Here is a 22,792-nt window from a genome sequence, read left to right on the forward strand (position 1 = left end):
TAGCACTTACCGTTACAGCCCTTCATGCCGGAGTGCTATTCATCTCTCTCATTATCCCCCAACTGCTTTGAGCCGAACAGGAAAAAGGTTGCGAGACCATGGGCCACGGCCAATCAGAGTTTGGCCTGAGACTAACTATAACAGCAGATGTTGTTAAAGGCTAGATAAAGGGTTAGGAGGTAGTTTTAGGGGAGTGTGGCACACTTGGAAGATTTTTTTAAATCCTTCACGAGTGGAGAAAGCGAGAGAGATTCTGGAGTTATTTCGGTTCTGGGAGAGGCTTGGCGATGAATGTGGATTGGGGGAAGGCTGTAATCTTAAGAGACATGTATACACGCATGCACCACTGTCACGCGCACACACACTCTACCTCCATCCCCTCACTCTGTGGAAATGGCCCTATGTGCTCTGAACACTAAATCAGGTTAAGCCTCCACTGTCTCCCGGCTAGCAGAGCACTTCATCACTCACACGGCAGACAATGCCACAGCAAAGGACAATCCCTCCTCTCTGTCTGCCTCTGCATGTGCATACTAATAGATATTAGTTGTAAAATCCTTCCAACTTTTTTCTTTGATCTTTACAAAACAACCTGGTGCAGGATTGAAATGAATTTCACATATGTAATGTTCACAAAAACATGTTTTGGTACAGTTTTGTTTCGAATGCCATGTCTTTAATGATAATTTCCTCTGTAACCCCTATGTTCTACTGAGATTGACTTTAATATCTGTATTTTTAGTATTTTAGCGATCCCAAATTGCACGTTCATCAGAACCAATCAAAAGCCAGTAAAATCCAGTAGGTATTATTGACCCTGTAAAGCCTATTGTATCATATTTTCTGCATGGATTTCTAAGGCCTCTAAATTATAAACAAAATCAAAACATAATCCAAAAAATAAAAATATTCGGCTTCATAGTTTATACTTTTTTTAGCTAGTAAACGGTATTTTATTGTAACTCTAAAAACCTTCAGGTTGTGGTACATGTAAATGCACAGCTTCTATATTGTTAGTAATATTTCAAGATATATATTATATTTTGTCTAAAGATTCAATAAACTGTTCCAATAAAAAAGGACTTTATAGGGTTTATAGGGTTAAAGCATTATCTTTACACATTTATGTATAATGCATTATAAAAGTAGTTTTAGTGCACTAATTAAGCCTTGTATTGCACCTTATAATACATTTTACAATCTCATGAATAATTATAACCACAGTTAATACATTATAACACATTATGCACTGTACATTTTAAATTTGGTTATAATTATTTATGACAAGATATAATGCATTAAAACACACATTATGAATTATAATGCATTATACCCTTTAATAACCCTTTGTAATGCATTATACATATAGGCTTTAAGTAAAGTGTTACCGCATATATCTTTTGGTTTTATCATAGAATACACTTTGAACTTAAAATAAGACTGATATCCGTTATGTAATGTAGTTTTCTCATTAACCTTCATATTCTGATGAAAGGAGATGCTTTGAATATTTGTAATTTAATTTATTTAATTAAATTTGTATTTAATTTATTTAATTTAGTCTGAGAATGTTAAAATTCAATGCATTTATTCATGGTCATTATTTGCATTTATGCACGTTTTATTTCTAAAAAGAAATAATGTTAATAACATTTGTCTGGAGGCCAGATAAATATGAAGGCCCTAAACTACAAGATGGGGGAAAATGTGAATAAAGGTGTTTTGTAGTTCCTTTTCAAGGGACAATTTTTTTTTAAAGAAAAAAATAAATAAATCAGGGAGGCACTGTAACATATTTTTGTGTTTTGATGTCAATTTGAAATTATGTTTATAATTAATTAGTTGTTAGATTAGGGGGGGGGAACTAAGAATCTCCCCTATGCTTAAATATTAAGCTTGTTTTCAAGCCCGTTGGGTCTCCTAAACCACAAGAAGAACATGAGGGTTAAAAGAAAAACATGAATTTAACAGGTTCACACATGTGCTTGTCTAATTAGAGCATTCACATGCAAAATGTATGAGGTTTTCCTTAAGGTATTACATCTTCATTATTATTCTGTATGATTAGAGCTTACATGCATTCTGGAAAAGTTTGAGTTTTATAATATTTATAATCATATTTATTTCAGTAGTCCACATGTCTCAGGTATATCGTAGCTCACATGAGAGTGTTTGGTCAGAGAGCAGGACTTCATTGACTCTGATGGCTTCTAGTTGAGGGATCTTGATGTCAGGTATGGCAGAGTTTTGTTTACCTGACCTTGAGCCTCTCAGTGTCTGTGTCTCCCCGACTGTGTGGATTAGCTACTCTTCCCCCGAGGTAATCCTCTCTCTCTCTTACTCTCCCGCACGCACTCTGACAAGCACACACACACACACACACACACCAACCCGATCTCATGAAAGTGCGTATAAATAATACGCCAAATAAAAATGAAAACTCAGACTATTGAGATGCGTATCATGTACACGAAAACTGCGTATCATATGCACGGCAACAAATTTGGTATCATATGCACGGCAAACACGTTCATATCATATATACGCCAAAGTCCATTTTTGCGTGTCAATACCACAAGTTTTAGTTTTTATTTGGCGTATTATTTATACGCATTTTCATGAGACCGGGCTCCACACACACACACACACACTCTCTCTCTCTCATGCTCGCTGGCAATCTCACACGCACACAACAGATTTAATTGCCCCTCACTGATCTAAAGTCTCACACTTTAAGCTGCCTTTTAATCCAGTATGGCTGCACCATCTCAAAAGGCCCTCCACTCTTGCCAGGTTGGATTTGTCTCCATGTTCACCTGAAGTGCCAAATGCCACCTGATCATCTATCTGTCTTGAATGCTTCTGTGAACACAATGGAACAAAAAGCAGGAGTTCTTCCAATAAAGAAGGAGCTGAGATGCTTCTGTCGTTAAATGCCCACTGCAGGTGCAAGGTCTAATTGTAGCAAATTACAGTGAATGTGCAGCGCAAACCGCAGTGCGACGCACCATCATCATTGCCCACGCCCCCATGTTCATTTGAGCAAGCGATAAAGCTTTTAATACTTTCTGCTGAGAAAGAAGGCATAATTTGAGTGTTTTTTGAAGATGTGCTTGAAAGGTTAAATCAGTGTATTGTGGGTTACTGAACACTTATGTCATGATTTGAATTGAACTAAAGGCATAGAGATTCATATTCACTCAGGCCTGGGAGCTCTGAAATCACTCATTTACTATAGTGGTGAGTTTGAATTTTTGTATAGCTAGTTTCTAGCTGTTTATCAGAGAGCATGTTATCGAGTTTGTCATTCAAGCAGCTTTCTTCCAGTTTGTCATTCAAACTTTGTCTACTTTTTTGGGTTTCTTCGGAAGAATGTGCAGAGTGGAAGGTGCTACACAGAGACAGGAATAACAGGTTTTTAAATTGTCAGCCAGAGTCAGCATTTTTTATTATATTCAACAATCTTTCAAGACCCCAGAACATATTTTGTTGTCTAAATATAAATAGTGAATATATTAAAAGAAAGAACAGAGTCTCTGTTTGTAAACAAAACAAAAATATATATTTATTCTTGCTTCATTCATTCTTTTTTTATCAACACTTGTGGGTAAGGTTCATCCAAAACACATTTCAAACAAAAAGCTGAGAAAATTGCCTCTTTTTGTCAAAGACAATGTCTGAGTCAAATTCAGAAAAATGGTTAAAACAATGTATCAGAGAAGTCCATCAACACCTCCAAAGTTTTCATAGTCATTTAACCATTCATATGCATTGGCATTTTTCTCTGTAACACTAGGCAGTTTTGATTTGTGCACTGTTGAATTGTTGGTGATCATTTTAGCTTACTTTTGCAGAAATAACTTTAATCCACTCCTTTTGGTTACACAGATCTTTTTTGCTTGTTTTTGGATCCAGAGATGGTGTACTATTAATTATAATAATAATTATTATTATTATTATTATTACTATTTTTAGAAGGTCTGTAACAGTGTCCCCTACAGTAATCTGGAAACACAGATTGCCAGAATAACTCATCCATGTGTCATAAATATTGGTGTGGTTAGGTTAAATTAATAGTTAAGGATTAACAGAAGCCCATCTATCCTGTGTTCTCTCTGTCACTTCACTTGGTGGGACATGTTTCCGAGCCTCAAACAGGCAAATAACATGCATAAAATAACATGTGTCTGATATCAGAAAATAGGTTTTCATAGTAGGCTGAACTCTAATGCACTGTATAAAGATTAAAGATTTTATTTATTATTATTATTATTTCCTAATGATATGTCTCCTTTAACAAGTCAACAGATTTTTGAAATGTAAAAGCAAACATTAGCCAATTTTGATTTTGATCTAGCTATTAACTTGATGATAATTTGCCCTTGTCGTTGTCTGTAGTGTGCTCTCAGGTCTTTGTTTGTCAAGTTAATGATCGTTAATGAGAGTGTTAAGCCTCTCTCACTTGAATTAATTAAAACATAATCCTTGTGATTGTGACAATCTCCTGCTATGACGATGACACTATGTCTGACAAGGACTTGTTTGTGCACCCATGCTAATAAAGCATTTGTTCGCAGAGGAGTGCTTAGAGCATAGTTTTCTAATGTGCATGGTCATTAAGATGTTTGAAGTAATGAAGTAATTGTTGTTGTTGTTGTTTTTTGTTTTGTTGTTGTAGTATTTTTATTTTTTTTCATTGAAGGCAGTAAACAGAATGTGTGTGTGTGTGTTTAAGATAAACTGATATCAAGTGTCAAACCCGCAGCACTCAAAAGTGATTTGTTTTGTGGTTAACTCTTTACAATAAGGTGTAATTTGTTAATGTATTAACTAACATGAATGAACAATGAACAATTAATTTATGACACTATGTATTAAGCTTTGTTAATATTAGTTAATAAAAATACAGTTGTTCATTGTTTGTTCATGTTAGTTCATATTGCATTAACTAATGTTAACAAACACAACTTGTGATTTTAATATTGCATTACTAAATGCTGAAATTAACATTAACTACGCTTAATAAATGCTGTAGAAGTATTGTTCATTCTTAGTTCATGTTAACTAATGTTGTTAACTAATGAAGTCAATTTTGTGTAATATCAGATCTGCCCCACTAACTATTTTGCAAAGTAGTTTTTGTGTTTGATGGACATTACTTAAGAAGATTAAGGAATCTGTAGTTGCTGGTACTACCAAAATACTGGAATTCATAGGAGCACAAATTACATTTATATAAATTATAGCACATGCGGATTGCCAATGACTTAGTTTGCAAGATATATTAATCTCAAGCCAAAACCTATATGAGAAAAAAAAAACTCTATAGGGATTTAGGGATTTATTTTACATATGCATTCAATGTCCGAAAATACCAGCATCATTTTAAGTCTTTGATTTATTAAGGCCAGATAACTTTAGCAAAATCAAAGCTGCTTTTGAATGGAAGCCTCCAAACATCAAAGCTAAGTCCTTCAGCTCCTTGATGGCTGCTTGTAACATTTGCGAATTTATTAAGTTCTATGAAATCTTTCAGGATCACCTTTAAGGCTTATTTCTACAGATCATGTTCTCAAACACATCAACACACAACACACATTTACTTGTTGAATGTTTTGCTTCAGTATATTACTTTATTGTGATGAAGTTTGGTTCAAAAGAGGTCTAACCACATTTCACGCATACCTTTCTGAACCACTAGCATCACAGATTGGAAATACAAAGACAATGACTAAAAACAAAAAGGTGTATTTTCGTACTGTGTTTTGCAAAAATATGTCAAAAAAGCAAATAGAACATATATAGAAGCAAAATTCCAAACAAGTCATACAGATTTGAAATGACATGGGTGTGAGTATATGATGACAGAACTGAACTATAACATCTAAAAAGTACACACTCTAGCTTCCTTCTTTGGCCAGACTCAAATGAGTCTGGTTTCCTGGCATTTGGTCTTAGAGAGCTGAGGGCTTCCCGGCCTAGACCACACGGCTGGATTATTGTGACTGCTCTTTCTCATCCTGTTAGTCTAACCACAGTGGAATAAAGAGGTGTGCTTTTCATCAGGCTAATTTGTGGTGAAACCTCAGGATGATAGGGTTGCATTTAAATGGGTTACTTCTGTGTGTGCGTGCTGCGGTAGATACTAAAGTGATGCCCCCCCCCCCCCCCCCCCCCCCCCATCACTGGTTAGCTTGGCATGTCTTGAAACTTATAATTTTCTATCTTTTCCTGTATAGATTTCAGTTACTGTCAGTAGCATGTTTCATCTCACTGTTCAAACACTCTGAGGGCCTTATGATGTGGGCTGATGCTTAGGTCTAGTAGCTTACCATGTGTCAGTGTAAACACGTTATTAAAAGAAAAGATGTTCAAAGCAGTATTCAGCAGGGGAGTTGTGTGGGGTTTTACATTAATTTACATTTATATTCATTTTCTTGGCTGGTGTTTTCATTAACTATAAACTACAAACAGTCATTTCAACAGAAAGTTAACAGTACAAATGGTAAGTGGAATTAATTTCACCATTGTTGAATCTAACCTCAGGTTGCTTTGATGCTGCTTTTCCTTTTTAAGTATACTTTATGAATGTAATTGTATGTGTGGGAGATTCGAATTTCCAAATTCCACCATCCACTTCTCTTTATTTTTCCTGCAGAGTTACCAGTCACTCATGGTAAAATTGCCATTTTAAAATAATTTCTAAAGGATCATGGGGCACTGAAGACTAAAGAAATGGCTGCTGAAAATTCAGCTTTGCCATCACAGGAATGAATTACATGTTAAAATGTATTAAAATATAAAATAGATATTATGAATTGTATTAATGTTTCACGGTATTTCTATTTTTTCAACTGTATTTTGATCAAATAAATTCAGGTCTTAGGTGAGCATAAAAGTCTTTGTTCAAAAACGTTTTAAAAATATCACCCACCACAAACTTCCTGTTCCTCATGTACATACTATGTACTTATAGTAGTAATTACAATAACTAGGTACTAACCCGAACCCACCCCTACCCCATGTAGTTACCTTTTATTACCAGTACTTTCTTAGGTAGGTACACGGTAAATTGTAAGTACATGTACTGTAAAATAAAGTGCAACCATTATTATTGCTGTTGTTGTTATTTTCTGTTTATTTTTATTTTGAATAACTCTTATCCAATACTCACAATAATGTTATGCCTTGCAAACATTAGAAGTGATTGTGTATTCCTACAATTTCTCAGTTTAAATTTTTGTCTTTCATTCCTCTTTTGCCTGTTTCAAATGCGACACAGAGTTTTGTGTTTATTAATGGTAAATTCATCAAGGACTTGCTAGTGAGGGGGTGATAATGCTTTATCATCAATAGTCATCATTTTCAATCATTATAATTTGATTACATGGCTGAAATGTTCTTCTAAGCTGTGAGAAGAAAAACAAATACAAAATAACAAACAAACCTAATAAAGGGCCTCTGTCAGTGCATTTGAATGAGATACTTTCCAGTAATTGCCTTTAAGGCTGATATAAACAATTTCTTTTTACCTTTTTTTTCTGCAGATGTTAATGAATGTGAAAGAAGCCCCTGTAGAAACGGTGGGATCTGCACAGATCTGGTTGCGAACTATTCCTGTGAATGCCCAGGGGAATATATGGGAAGAAACTGCCAGTACAGTAAGTACATGTTCTTGTTTTTGTTTTCCTTCCCTGTCCCCTCTCTTCTCCCTCAGTCCATCCAGTGGGCTTTGTATTAAGTGAATTTTGTGACAGTTCAGAGCATCTGTTTCACCGGGTCTATGGAGAAGCATGCAAGAACAGCAGAGAACAGACAGTTAATCCCACACACAAAACATATTGTGTCAGGGGGAACGGAGCCGGGAACAGTGGGTGTGGCATCTGGCCTCAGAGATACATTTATTTCAAGTAACAGATAAACTATTAAAATTAGAAAATAAAATGTTCTTTGGGAATACTGTTGCATAATAAAAGCGGGCGAGGTGTTTCTTGAGGGCTTGACAACCATAAAAAGATTAAGTGTTCATTGGGAACATGACCACCATGGCTCATGCTCCAAAATATTGCTTACTTCTTTCCTGGACCTGTAAGCATACCCTCATGCATTCACAAGGGAAGAGATCAAAACATGATTTGCAGTTAAAGGAATTGTTCGGCCAAAAATTAAAATTTACCCTTAGGGCATCCAAGATGTAGATTTGGACAAATATAGCATCACTTGCTCATCAATGGATCCTCTGCAGTCAATGGGTGCTATCATAATGAGAGTTTAAACAGCCAAAAAAAACCATCACAATAATCCACATGACTCCAGTCCAACATTAAAAGCTGTGTGTTTGTAAGAAACAAATCCATCATTAAGGCATTTTTTAACTTTAAACTTGTTCTATAATCCGTAATAGCACTTCCTCAAGTGCTTCCTTCTTGGGTTGTCCTCTCACATCAAAATTCATCAACATATTTGTTTAGAACTGTGTTGGACTGTATCATTTGTAAACATGCTTGATATATGGGTAGTTGATGTATCAATGTGTCCTATGGTGTGACAGCAAACATGTAAAAAAAATAATAAAGAAATAACATTGAAGATAAACCTCTCTCATGCTATTTGTAACTGTAAGAATTAACTGTTTTTCTACATGTTTGCTACATCACACCATAGGACACAGTCCAATTTGTATTTGTCAATTATGCATGGCTTTTGATTTCACAAGACGTTAATTGATAGACTGAAGTTGTAAGGATTATTTGTGGATTATTTAGATGTTTTTATCAGCTCTCATTCTGACGGCACCCATTCACTGCAGAGGATCCATTGATGAGCAAGTCATGTAATGCTGAATTTCTTCTAATTTGTTCTTATGAAGAAACAAACTCATCAACATCTTGGGTGGCCTGAGAGTAAATTTTTAAGCAAATTTTCATTTTTGGGTGAACTCTCCTTTAACCCTCTGGGCCCTGAGGGTGTTTTGGGGGCCTGGAGAACTTTCGACATGCCCTGACATTTGTGCTTTTTTCAGTTGCTTATAAAAATATAAATGGCTAAAGTCTAATAACACTGTAAACAGCACAAACTGGGCTACAATAATATGTTAGCAGCATTTATGTACATGATTGTGTTTTTGAGAAAACAACGTTTATGCGTGGTTAGTGAAAAACTAACATTTTGAAGTCACTGAAATAAGACCATAAAACACATACAGAACAACTGATCACAAGACTTTTGAGAACCAGATCTTGCAGGCTAGAATATTTACTTCACAATTATGTGAAAATCATCTTGTTTATTTGCTCACAGAAAACAATACATTGATTTAAATTTTTAAAGACATGCTTTGTGTTCGAAATCCAATATGCGAGGGAGTGGTAATGGGCTTGAATATTAAGTGGTTCTCACCTGAGAGACAAAGGGCCCTCCCCTAAAGGTGCTAATGGCCCATCAGTGTGACTGAGACTGAGGCAGGTAAGAGAGTGTGAGGAGACTGAAAAAATGGGTTTCTTAAATGATTTGTATTTTATTTACAACACAGTATAATCAAAACATACATAATGAAGGTCAAAGACACATTATTGTGCACTGATCTAACCACAGAGATGTGAACAGACTTTGACTCGTTCCTGCAACAGATTCTTCTGTTGAAGTTGAACTTCTGATGTTAGTGCAGCGCTCTCAGAGGAAAACAGTTTGAAGAGACTGTAAGTCAGCAGGATTCATCATCTGTGGTGCAGGTGTCTGATTCAATAAAATACAAACAACCAAAAAAAGAGAAAAAACATTTGTGAGCATGTTTATATCAGGAGCATCTCTCTCTCTCTCTCTCTCTCTCTATATATATATATATATATATATAGGTTTTGTAGTCATAGACTCATTCATGCTTTGTATTATCGTAAAAAAAAAAAACATTTTATATCTGAGAAACTAATTATTATTGTTTAGCACGTTATTAAAATCTATTTTTGAACAGAGTAGGCTATTAATCATAAACATGTTCTAAACATACTTATACTCGTAGCATTCATCATGTTACAGTGTACTCTCATATTACTTTTATTGTTTTATACTCGCGCCGTAAGAAATTTAAATACAATGAATTGCCCATCATATTCACAATGTTTTACTGGATTTCAAACATTTTAGTCAGGAATTATAGTCATCCTGAACATCATGTATGATTTTATAGTATAAAAGATATGATTCTGCAGTCATAGACTCTGTACTATAAAAGGATATACTTCGTACTATAAAACATATATTTTATATCTGAGAACTAATTGTTATCGTTTAGCACGTTATTAAAATATATTTGTGAACAGATTATTAATAATAAACATGGTCTAAACATTCTTAGATGCGTAGCATTTATCGTGTTGTAGTTTGGGAACAACCCAACTAGTAATGTGTTCAAGTTTATGTCACAATAACACGTTAACTAATGCAAAACATAAATATTACTTACTCATCAGATCGATTTTGAGGGAAATCCAGCCTTTACTCAGTGCGTCTTCTTCCAGAAAGTAACAGTATAGCAGCGATGAACTCCTCACTGACACTGACGCTTTGTTTATGCTCCGCGCGCGCGGGTCACGTGGTTATTTGCATGTGAACGCGAGGGGGCGGGATCTCATTAAAAATAATGAGTTAGACGGGACAGACTGAACATAGTGTTGGTTTCATACGGATTACTTCATCACAGAATATTTGTTTTCGATATGACGTACTTCATTTGAAAGAAGACACTTCAAGCTTTCTATAGAGATAACTCTCATGTTTCTGTGTTGAGTATTCGCTGAGTTACACTTCATTTTAGTGACGCATTTCTGAAAACAGATCGCGGAGACGGAGAAGACCGAGAGCGCACGCTGTTTGTTTTCTTTATTCTTCAAACGCACAAAGTTTAGTTGTTATTATGAGTGAATATAAATAAAAGAAGACCCCTTACAGATTCGAATGGTGTATTGCTCTTATCTGAACGATCAAAAATGGCAGAGTAATTCAAGCTCATTTCTGCCTCATCAGGAAAATCTGCCCCAAAACGCGTATTCGCGTTTGTCGGGCTCAGAGGGTTAATGGCAATGGCGCCAAGGTGGTGACATTCAATTTGGCACACATCTCATACTATGGAACCTGGAATCATATGTCATTTAACCCTCCTCACTTCAGTATTCAGCTCTGGTGTAGCAGGCTGATATTTTAACATAAGCTCTCTGAAAGGACTGAAATACTTTGATTTAGGTATGATCGAATGCTTTGATGAAGTAATATTTCATCACCTTTCATCACCATTGTTGCTGTTTTATCTAAATCATTTATATTGCTGCTGCTGATTTGTTGAATAAATGGCCAGTGAGACCAAGAGAAAGATGCAGGCAGATGGAGTGTGACTGAATGAGACACACACACACACACACACACACACACACACACACACACAGAGAGAGACGGCATCAGACAGAAAATGTCATTTGTTTACACTAGATATGCCTTATCGCCATGAATTAAAGGGGATATTAGTTTTCTCAGGGTTATTTGAGATATCTAAACACATTTATTAAATAGAGACAAACATCTTTATCATCCTCGGTTTTCAGGGTTATTACTTTAAACACCAACTTTTTTTTATATCAGCTTCCAAAATAATAATCAGTAAAAAAAAAAAAAAAAAAAAAAAAAAAAACGTATATATATATATATATATATATATATATATAGAGAGAGAGAGAGAGAGAGATACACATATATAGAGATTGATATATTTATGGATGGGAACAATTCAAATAACTTGGACTGTCAATTTAATGCATAAATTTCGTGTGCTTAATTATATATTTTAAAAAGAACACAATTAATTCTTCCATTGTAATTGTGTTCAAAAACAGCCGGATGGAGCAAAACAAAATGGAACAGAATGCTTTCATAAGCCACAGCAATGTCCTTTTCAATTATTTTTGTTTTTAATTTTTATTATGTGCATAACAATTCACAAATTAACAAATAATGTGTGCATGATTTATCTTCATTTAGGGCTTTTATTCTTTTGAAGATTATTTGTGGGATTAATTGTGATTAATTTGATTAATCAGCATATCGTCATAAATCCAATTAAACTTGTTCATTGATTGACAGCCCGAATAATAGCGCACACAAAACTGGCAGCCATATTTGAAAAAAAAAATAAAAATAAATGGTCTTACATACCAAGCCCAGGAAGATGTGTCACAACCTTCCTAGAATGAGTTTGACCAAAGCCCTGTCAGAAAGCCTTCCCTCACGTCTTCCCACACTGCTAAAATCGATTGCCGCTAAATTCCTCCAGTCGTTTGACTGACAGTTTCGCTCTATTCATTTCACCTTTTTGTCATGTTGAATCACTGCCACCTCCTTTGCTTTATTATGTGTGGCACATATCTGGCACACTGCAAATCATTTGCATGTTGAAAGTTTAGGATTCCTCTCTTTCTCTCTCACTTTCTCTCTCTATTTTGGATTAGGAATGCTTATATAATAATACAATTTAAAAAATCAAAGAAATCTATTCATTAAATACACTGGGCTCACAAAGAGTATTTGGATAAATATGTCACATTATCATTGCTTTCTTTCATTCATTCATTAATTCAGTCAGTTGTTTTCTTTTTTATTATCCAAATTTTGTATCCTTACAGTAACTGTCCAAATACTTTTGAAGGCCATTTTACATCGGGAGACCTCATACAATAAATCACATCCCAATGGACTGAATTCTGGATGAACTTGTATATCATCTTTGCTCACATATTCAGACTGCATGTTCTTGCACAACAAATTCTCTTGAGCATAAAGCTGTGAATGAGCAGAATATCAATGAAATGTGTAGTTGTCTAATGACAGGATTTCTCACTGTTTAAAATGACAAAGTATGCAGCTCACAGCATATCAATATCATGTCATACTGCTAGAAGGATCTCACACTGTATGACAAGTCATCTTGATGAGCTGTCAGAGTCAAATCAAAAGGCCAGTCTTTATGCAGCGCTGTATTTACATGGTTTTGTGTACGCACTAGACAGCAGCTATTGGCTAAGTGTTGGAGACATTAATTGATGTCTGCAGCAACATTGTTGTTATTTATTTATTTATTTATTTTCAATGAGAAAAAAAAAAAGTTCCCACAGTTTGCTTTGACATTTACTTGCTTATCATCTGTATGATACAACTGCATATATGGAACATATTTTCAGGATGGTTGCATGTTTGCAAATTCCCCCATGTTAACTTTAAATTGATGGTTACATCTCTGTTGTACTCAGTGACTTAAAATGAGCGTTTTAAAGTGTTTTAAATGACTAAAATGTGTTGAGTAATTTAGACGTGTTAAAAGCAAAAACAGAACAACTTGGTTTTGTCCTTTCCATAAACAAATCAATGGACTCAAACAGGGACAGTTAATTACATTTGCAAGAGCTTCAGTGTTTGATTTTCGTTCTCAGCAAAATTACCCCCCCCCCTAAAATATTTTCGTTCTCAGCAAAATTACCCCCCCCCCTAAAATTCTAACTAAAATTTTTTAAGCGACATATGTTTTCAAAACAGTATTTCAAACACTTCTGATCTATGATTTATTTATCCAGAATGCAACTTCAAACAATAATAATTCAGAAACAATTTTATTTATTTATTTAATTATTTGTATTTATTTTTTTATTTTTTTTTCATGGAATAGCGCTTTTTACAAGGCAAGTCATCAATACAAATGTGTTTAAAAGGAAAACCTTTTAGTCAGAAAAAATTTTCTGGTGTGTCAGAACAATATCTTGGTAAAAGAGGTTGGACAATATTGGATCCAGAATTAAGAAAATTAAAAAAAGCTCACTTTTTGCAGTAAAAACACTGTAGCATTTGGACCAATCAGACACACAATTTTGCATTTGATTTTACAAATCAATTAGTTATTAGATACAAATAGTCACAGACCCCCCCCCCCACCACCCAATACACATACTGGGTCTGTCAATGACTTCAGGCCCCCGGTTCCATGGCAACCGATCTGATAACACTAGTTTTATTGCTCAAAGGAATGCGGGCAGATCAACACTCACTTCATGTCCCCTTAGGAAAAAGAGACATTATGCCATAAAAATTGACTCTTCTCTAATTAATTCATAGAAAAACCTTTCTTTGAATGAACACACATATCTTTAGGTCATTGTGTATATTATTAATGTTCTTGTATATGCTCTTGTGTATTGTATACTGTTTTATGCATGCTTATGATAGAACACTAGTTAATATTAACTCACGTATACTATGTTTGGACTCTATCAATTTGTCTTCGGATGATCTAATTGAGAGTGTATATTATATCTCGATACTTATGCAACATATAAGTGTTCTAAGGATCTTTAATAGTTTATATATCAACTTCCAATCCAGTTCATATGCAAATTACTACGCATGGAGACAAAGAGTTGTAAACTTTCCCTCCAAAAGTTCAAGTCACCATAGGCTCTTTGACTCCCCAGAGGTGTGACCTCTATAGCAGATAAAGCTCTCACGTAAGTGACGCCCTGGCAGTCTGCGGTTCTGTTAGATTCTGAGAAGATGATGATGTGAGCTAAAACTCTTCTGGACCCTCTAAGTTTTTGTGCCAGGCCTTGCGGCCTTGACTTTCCGTTCAACAAAGGATCCTCGGATCTCAGCAGATCTCTTTCTTAGCTCTTTTTTTTCACTTTCTACCTGGGAAGAACATTTCTACCTCAGAACATATTTGGAATTCATCACTCTTCAACCCGGGAGGACATGATAGGGAATCCAAAACCTTGAAACCATTAAGACTTTCATCTGAGACTGCATTCCGGACACTCGTCACAACCAAGGTCATGCAAGTATTGCACATTTAACTAAACTAAACAGAGGTTTAGTATAAGTTATGGAACCCGTTATAAACAGCGCTGATGGTTTTACTTTCCATAACTGCATTCTCTGGTTTTCCTGATGGTTTCATCCATCAACTCTCATTTGCCGTTTCCCCATGTATGAGTGATTGTATGTTTGTTTGTTTGTTGTTTGTTTGTTTGTTAGACTAGTCTGTGTTAGTGTTTAATTAATAAAACTCTTGTGCACAAATTACATGAGTTTCTGATTCTGCCTTGCAAATTAATGTCCCTTTAAGGTTTTTGATCCTTACTAAATGCTCTAATGTATTAATACTTAGGAAAGTAATTTCTGTGGCCAAGAAAATATCCTTTCTTAGAGTTTATATGAACTTGCACTGAATGTTCCCTGGACTAACAGATTAGCTGTTGGCAATTTATTTCTGCTACAGTTATTACCGTCAGCCGATATAAATAATTGTAATTAATCATAATTAATAAAATACGGTTTGTACAATATAAAAACCATTACGCCTATGGAATGTCCCCACAATTCACAAAAACAAACGCGTGTATGTGTGTCATAGGAAATAGGAAAACAGTTGTCAATGGAAATGAAAAAATAGTTGTCAGTGGCATGAATAAAAGTTTCACAGTCAGATAATCCATCTCTTGAGAGAACATTCATCATTTTCATCAGAGTTTAGAAATCAATATTTGGCAGCTTATGTATTCCAGAAGGAGCTCCTTCAGCTTCATAAACATTTATTTTCTGTCCAACCATTAGTCGGTATAGAGTGCCAGTGGAGACAGGGCCATCGCTAAAATTCATGGGGCTCAAGACAAAATGTGTGGATGGGTGCCTATTTCCACAGACTTAATGAGTGGAATATAACATAGAGGACCGTAGTGAGCCCAGGGAAACTATGACAAATTTGTAGAGTAAAATGTGAACTTCACAGAGAGGATGAATTTGTTTTATGGTCATCAATGTACAGTATTTATTTTTGCCATTCTATTTTCAGTAGGCTGATTAACAAAGACTGGTAGGAAGGTCTTTGGATACTCAACATGTGCACATGGGGACAGGCACTGTGTTTGTGTGTGTGTTGAGATGGAGTGTGAGGAAAAATAAAAAAAAGCCAAATGTCTAGCAAGGAGACAATCCTGAATAAAATTCAAAATCTTAAAATGTAAAAACAAAATTGTGTGCTTAGTTCACACCATGCAGAGCGATACATATATTTAAAATAAAGTTCTGAAGACCTCATTTTTTTTGTCAAAGGACTTAGTATTTTCAATAGAAGTAAAAGATGTGAAATTCAGTGTTCAAAGGACTTGCTAGTTTCAACAGAAGACATATAGATGTCCCAAATTGGAATTGGCAAATTGGAATAAATTGAGACATTAGTCATTTAACAGAAATCACAGCAGGACATTATGGGCAGAAGTGCAATCTTTACCTGCTACAAATGGAAATCACATATGTAGCATTTGGACCAATCATTTGATTGAACAAATCAATTAGTCATTCAATTAACAAATAGTCACAGACCCCTCACCCAGTACACATACTGGGTCCCAATATGTCTGTGAATGACCCCAGGTCCCCGGTTCCATGGCAACCGATCTGATAACACTAGTTTTATTACTCAAAGGAATGCGCGCAGAGCAACATTTCCCCTTAGGAAAGACACATCATGCCATAAAAATGGACTCTTCTGTAATTATTTAATAGAAAAACCTTTCTTTGAATGAACACACATATCTTCAGGTCATTGTGTATATTATTACTGTTCTTGTATATATTTTTGTGTATTCTATCCTGTATAAGTAGTATAAGCTATAGACCCCGTTATAAATGGCACTGATGGTTTTATTCAGGTGGTTAACTGACTCTTTTCATAGCTTTAGTCTCTGGTTTCCTGATGGTTTCATCCATCAAGTCTCATTTGCCCTTTCCCCATGTATGAGTGATTGTGTTTGTTTGTTTGTTTGTTAGACTATTTTGCGTTAGTGTTTAGTTAATAAAATTCAATGCACAAATTACACGAGTTTCTGGTTCTGCCTTGCAAATTAAATGTCTCTTTACGATTTTGACCCTCGCTACATGCTCTAATGCATTAATATGAAAGTATTTTCTGTGGCCAAGGAAATATCCTTTCTTAAAGTTGATATGAACTTGCACCGAATGTTCGCTGGACGGACAGATCAGTTGATGGCAATTTAATTATGCTACAGTTATTACTTTCAGCCGAGATAAATAATTGTAATTAATCATAATTAATTGTAATTATTTATATACAATTCCCTTTTGAGCTATAATTTGCTACATATAATAAATGTGCATTTTTAAGAGCACTTTCATGTACTTCTATAATGACATTCAGCTTTATTTTTAGTTTCACAAGCTTCAGTTTTAGAGGTTAAGGTTTGTGGTTCTTGAACCTTTTAGAATTAAAATGTAACTCATGTTTTGCATGTATTGAATAAAACCATGAATAATCAAAACTGATTTCTGGTGTTGTGCTTGTGGCTGTGTCACTTTTAATCTTGACAAGGAGGAGCTAAATTCCCAGTTCTTCCTCATTAGCACAAGCGCCAAAGATTGAGGTGGACTTCAACTCAATGTATGGATTATATAAGTAGGCCTGCTGAGAAATGGATTCGGCTGTCACACTGTAGCATCAGTGATGGCCACTGTCTGTTGGGCTGTTGCATGCTGGAGGGTCAGTATAGAAGAGCTGCATACTGCTGCTGCGGTGGGCGGCTGGCAGGCAACTTATTCAAGATGGTAGATCACAGACCGTGCCTTTGTCATCGCAAGTCACAATGCTGCCAGAGAGAAAATCAGAAAGAGAGAGATCCACTGATGTTCATACAATGATAGACAGAATATCTCTACTGCCAGTAGTCCTAATGCTGCCAATAGTCCTTATGCTTCACAATATGTAAGCCAGACTGAATGTTGTGTATCAGTGTTAATAGGACTAATCCAGTGGTTCTGTGTTTTTTTTTCTAGTATGTTCTTGTCACTAAACCTTAATTCTTCATCCATGGAACAGATAGGAGATGGTGAAGGGATGAAATAACGGTGTTTGTAACTGTGAAGCTGAATCAAAATGTGTGATAAAAACAGTCCATAATTCACACTTCACATTTTATGTCATTATTCACACAAAATGTGACCTGTGCTGGCAAAATTTGTCACAATGAGCAAACTTTTAAAAATGAGCTTTTATGAGTTTATTTTTACATTCTCCATTAAAAGACCTTCAAAATAATGTTTGATTTGTTGGAATGTGACAAAAAAAAAATGACTGAGCTGCACCCGTTTGCAGTCGACGAAGTGAGCAAAGTCAGTTCTGAGAAAAATTGGGTTAAAGTTCTCTGAAGGTTCCAAAGCAAAATCACCTAGCATCATTTCCTCCACTTTCTTTCTTATTATTAATTGCTATATTAGTAATCACAATATAGCCATTTTTATGTGTGCTATTAAAAATAAGTAAAGATGCAAAACAACAACAATGACAGCAGAACAAATATAAGAAAGAAACAAATAGTGCATTATGTTTTTCATTTTACATCTAAACAAAATCATTCAAGAAAACCAAATAATCAAATGTAAAAATCATTTCAGTGTGTTCATTACAAATACAGTTACAACATTACAAAAGCAGTTCAATCAAGAACAGTGATCTTTTCTTTTATTGTTAGATTTAATGAGACATACGGCCTAAGACCTACTGTAACGCACGGATCTAATATAATGTTACATATCAGATGTTTTTTCCCAACAGTTACCCAAACGTTCATTCAAGTTCATTCAAGATTATGTTTGCATGAGTAGAATACTTAAATACTGTAATTCTATGTTATACAGTTGGATTGTGTTGGCGGAAGTGCCTTCGTGTGCATGATTCATATGTCAGTCAGCAGCAGCGTGAGAAGCGAGCAGAGAAAAAGGTACTCCACTCAGAAAAAGTACAAATAAATATAATTTTAGATATTTAATTACTATTTGGAGCATTTGGATTGCTAGACAAGGGCTTACAGTTTGTCTCAGTCGCTTTGGTGCATTTCTCAGATCAGAAATGACATTTTCAAAACTACTTGTTCAACCTCCACATCATCTAGTCACTTGTGCACATCATAAAAGCAGTTTCTCATTCTTCTGAACAAATTGCGATTGCTTTGGTACATTCATGCAACTGATTATGTACATTTGTCTGTGGTTTCCTACATTTTCAGTTGCTAATATCCTGTTGCTCAAAATGTATTATATAGTTCTCTGTGCTATAGTCTTTCCCCTCAAAACATCTAGTCATTAGTTCATTGTGTAAGTCACTAGATGCAAAATTGTTGATCTAGTAGTCATAAACTGTCAAGCATATTTTCTACATATCTCTATTAGACTTTTTGTAAATTTGCCATGAATTGTGCAAGTGAATCTTGACTCTCACTAATGAAGAGAATATAGATCAACCAATTATAAACCAATTCTCTGAAATAGCTCAAAGGTGCATTCCATGACTCTTCAATTGGAAATCATATATAGACAGAGGACAACACAAAAGTTACAAATTCTGACAATGGATGAACATCCAGAAAAGGATCAGTGACAACAGAGGAAGAAGAGGAGTAAGGATGTATGGAATCGTACAGAGGCAAAACAGAGGAAGAGGAAGAAGAGGGCAAGGACAGAGGTGCATATCAGATGAATTAATGTTGTCAATCATGGTCTTACAATGGCTGAAGGGTGCAGCTAAAAATTGGGAGATCGACCATATCCTCAATAATTCAAACATTTTGAAACAGTCTCTTTCAATCAATATCCCACATACAGTAATATGTAAATTTGTACTTTTGAAAGCAAATATGGCATACATAAGAAGTGCAGCCTTCTGCATTTCAGTACAGTAACTGTCATCCAAACTGTTGCCATAGTTTACATCAGGTAATACTACTGTAACAGAGTGCACTGTTACACTTCACACTATTTTACATGTAATACATTCGTACAAAAATAAATGTTCTGTATAAATATAAATGTTCATATACTTTTTTTCTATGTACTATTGACTCTTCTCAACAAATATCAGATTTTTTTTTTATAAAACCTGAATTTCCATGGTTGACTGTCATGGTGAAAAAACAACTACAAATTTTGACCAGTGTGGCTCACACGATGACAAAAATACTTTATATTTTTGTGTCCTTAGCCAAATTACTGACACGATAACTAGGTTTTGAAGCATGAATTAAAGGTTTTGGGTGAGTAACTACATTTTGCAGACATGCAATAAAGTTCTGAAGTTCCAGCAAACAGTTGTGACGTTTGCACTCACAGTTTAGAGAAAGTTAGACTGTTTTGAAAAATGTGCCAAAGCAATTGAGAAAAACTGGAATGATTTCATTTTTGTGAAAACCTGAAACTTTACCAAAATAGATATTCTTCACTTATTTTTCCGTCTGTAGCTCAAAATTAGCCTGTGTGCATTCCGACTCACTTTGCCAGCACAGGTCACAAATATTCTTCTCCTTCATTCAAATCTAAAGTAGCCCTTTAGAATTTAATTAAAAATTCCGGTAACACTTTAGGATAGGGAACACTTATTCACTATTAACTACGAATTTTCCCTCAATAAATTCCTAATTTGCTGCTTATTAATAGTTAGTAAGGTGGTTGTTAAGTTTATGTATTGGGTAGGATTAGGAATGTAGAATAAGGGCATGTAGAATAAGGCATTAATATGTGCTTAATGTAACATAATAAAAGTAATATTAATATGTAATTTAAAGAAATAGTTCAATTTAGCTCAAAGAGAATCATTTATGATTTTATAAAGAATTTTTAATCGGCAGATTAAGACATTAACTTGTGAGCACAAAACACAAGATACTTCTCTTTTCAATATAAATAAGATTTTATTTATATAAACCTAAGACATAAACTAATCTAACACATGAACACAAGCATTCACACATTCACACATTGCTGAAAGAGAGAAAGTGAGGAAAGGATGAGTTTAAGAGAATGGAAATGTGAAATCCCAAGTTCACAGCAATATGTGCTATTGCATAGACCTGAACAACCATCAATCACTTATTTAACCCTTGCTTTGAGTTTCTAAATGAGGCTAAAATGTATATTAAATGCACATGATTCAGTTAGAACCTGGAGGTGTTGCTTGCTTTGCCTGTGTTAAGGGGTTTCCTTTGTGTCATCGTTGCAGACGGGGTTCCCCGAAGTGTCTGATTGGTTGAGAGTTCAGTAGTCTTTGAAGTGAGGTCTTGGGCGTTGGCTGAGGATACGGAGTTGGTCTGGTTGACGTTGGAAGCGAGTGCAGTCGGAGCTGGACTTTGTAGCAAACTTACATTAGAACACGAAACTCCACGGAAAGAAAAGAAACTAAAGTAAAATAATAAAAATAAAAGGAGGTAATGAGACTAAGTTGTTTTCCTTCTGATTATGGTAGCAGCTGGCACGTGGGCCAGAGCACGCTCAAAGAGCAGCATCAAAACGCAGTGGCAAAAAAGGAGAAGGGTGACCAAGAGAGTAAGAGATTAAGAGAGCAAGAGAGCATTTTTAAGAAGAACAGGGATTAAGAGGAAGTTTGATGGTGTCCTGAGTTTTTAAACTCGGCTTTCAGACCGTCCCATCTGGACGTCTTGACCAATTAGATACTGTCCTTGCTCGGGGTATTGCTTTGTTTCTCCACCCCACTAATAAATCGTTGTTATCTATTCAGTCAGAGGTCTGAACTATACAGGCTCTTGCAAAGTATACTTTTGAACATGATTTCTATAACAAGACTATGATGCCTTTGACAAAGAATTGATTGGAAGAAACATTCAAAGCATGAATTTTCAAACTCATACATACCACACATGCATCTGAATCCTTCAGCTATTCAATAATGATTAAAAAGACATACATAATATTTGATTAAAACAATGGATAGTCAAATGTGTGGGTTACAAACATACTATGGGTTATTTATATGCAGATAAATAACTCATAGGTCCTTTTAAGATGATTTTTAGTGCCCATGAACAGATTGTCTCTGTGAACGAAGGACTTTCAGTCTGGTTCTTTGTCTTCTGTGTGTGGAGACCTACCCAAGCGAGTCTGTAGCTCGTGATTTTCTATCACAGGTTTACATGTAACCAACAGTCTTGATTACTTGCAACAAATTTGACAGTCTTTTCCTTAATTGGAATTATCAATAAGTGTTCTTTTGTCTCAATGTTGCAAGCTGTTTTGGGAAAGAGGCTTGCTGGTTAGGCTTTCTTCAGACTAGCTGGTGCTAGGATCTGGACAGATTTATGACATCCTGTTTCTTGGAGCCCCTCTTTGTGGAATCTTAGCTTCTCATGTTTCGATGTTCTGATGGAATCTTAACTTTGTCTGATTCAGTCTCTGATATCTTACATTAATTACTACTAATAAATGGCTAATATGCAAGTAATATGCATGCTAATAAGCAACTAGTTTTAGAGACCCTAAAATAAAGTGTTACCAAAATTCCTTTTAAATTCCAAATCAGTTTGAATTTGAATTGCAGATATGGGTGCTCTTTGAATTGAAGTATGGATAGATAGATGAATGGATGGATGGATGGATGGACCAAAAGATCAATGGATGGATGAATGGAGGTTATGAATGGATAGATAGAAGGACAAACAGATTGAAAGATAGATTGACAGACAGATGGATAGACAGATAGACAAGAGATGGAAGGATGAATAGAGGGAGAGACAGGTGGATGGATGGAAGGAGGGATGGATGGACAGAGAGTAAGATGAATGGACAGAATGTCATAGTTTGCTTTTGAGTAAATGGAAGTGATCTACAGTACTTTCTATTGCAGGGACAATGTCATCCCAACCCCTCTGGAGCAATGGGATTAGGCAAAATGGTGACTGAAGATTGA

At 35.3% G+C, this 22,792-nt stretch overlaps 1 protein-coding gene across 2 annotated transcripts in view; it reads left to right on the forward strand.

Moving 5' to 3' along the window:
- LOC306870094 (EGF-like repeat and discoidin I-like domain-containing protein 3) overlaps window positions 1-22,792 on the forward strand; it is a 220,377-nt gene that overhangs the window by 138,060 nt on the left and 59,525 nt on the right. For both annotated transcript variants that reach the window (XM_079417163.1, XM_079417164.1), the window contains one exon: window positions 7,548-7,661. In XM_079417163.1, coding sequence (XP_079273289.1) covers window positions 7,548-7,661 — 114 coding nt within the window. The remainder of the gene's footprint in view (window positions 1-7,547; window positions 7,662-22,792) is intronic.

Source organism: Barbus barbus (assembly GCF_936440315.1).
Source record: "Barbus barbus genome assembly, chromosome: 5".
Lineage (NCBI taxonomy): Eukaryota > Metazoa > Chordata > Actinopteri > Cypriniformes > Cyprinidae > Barbus > Barbus barbus.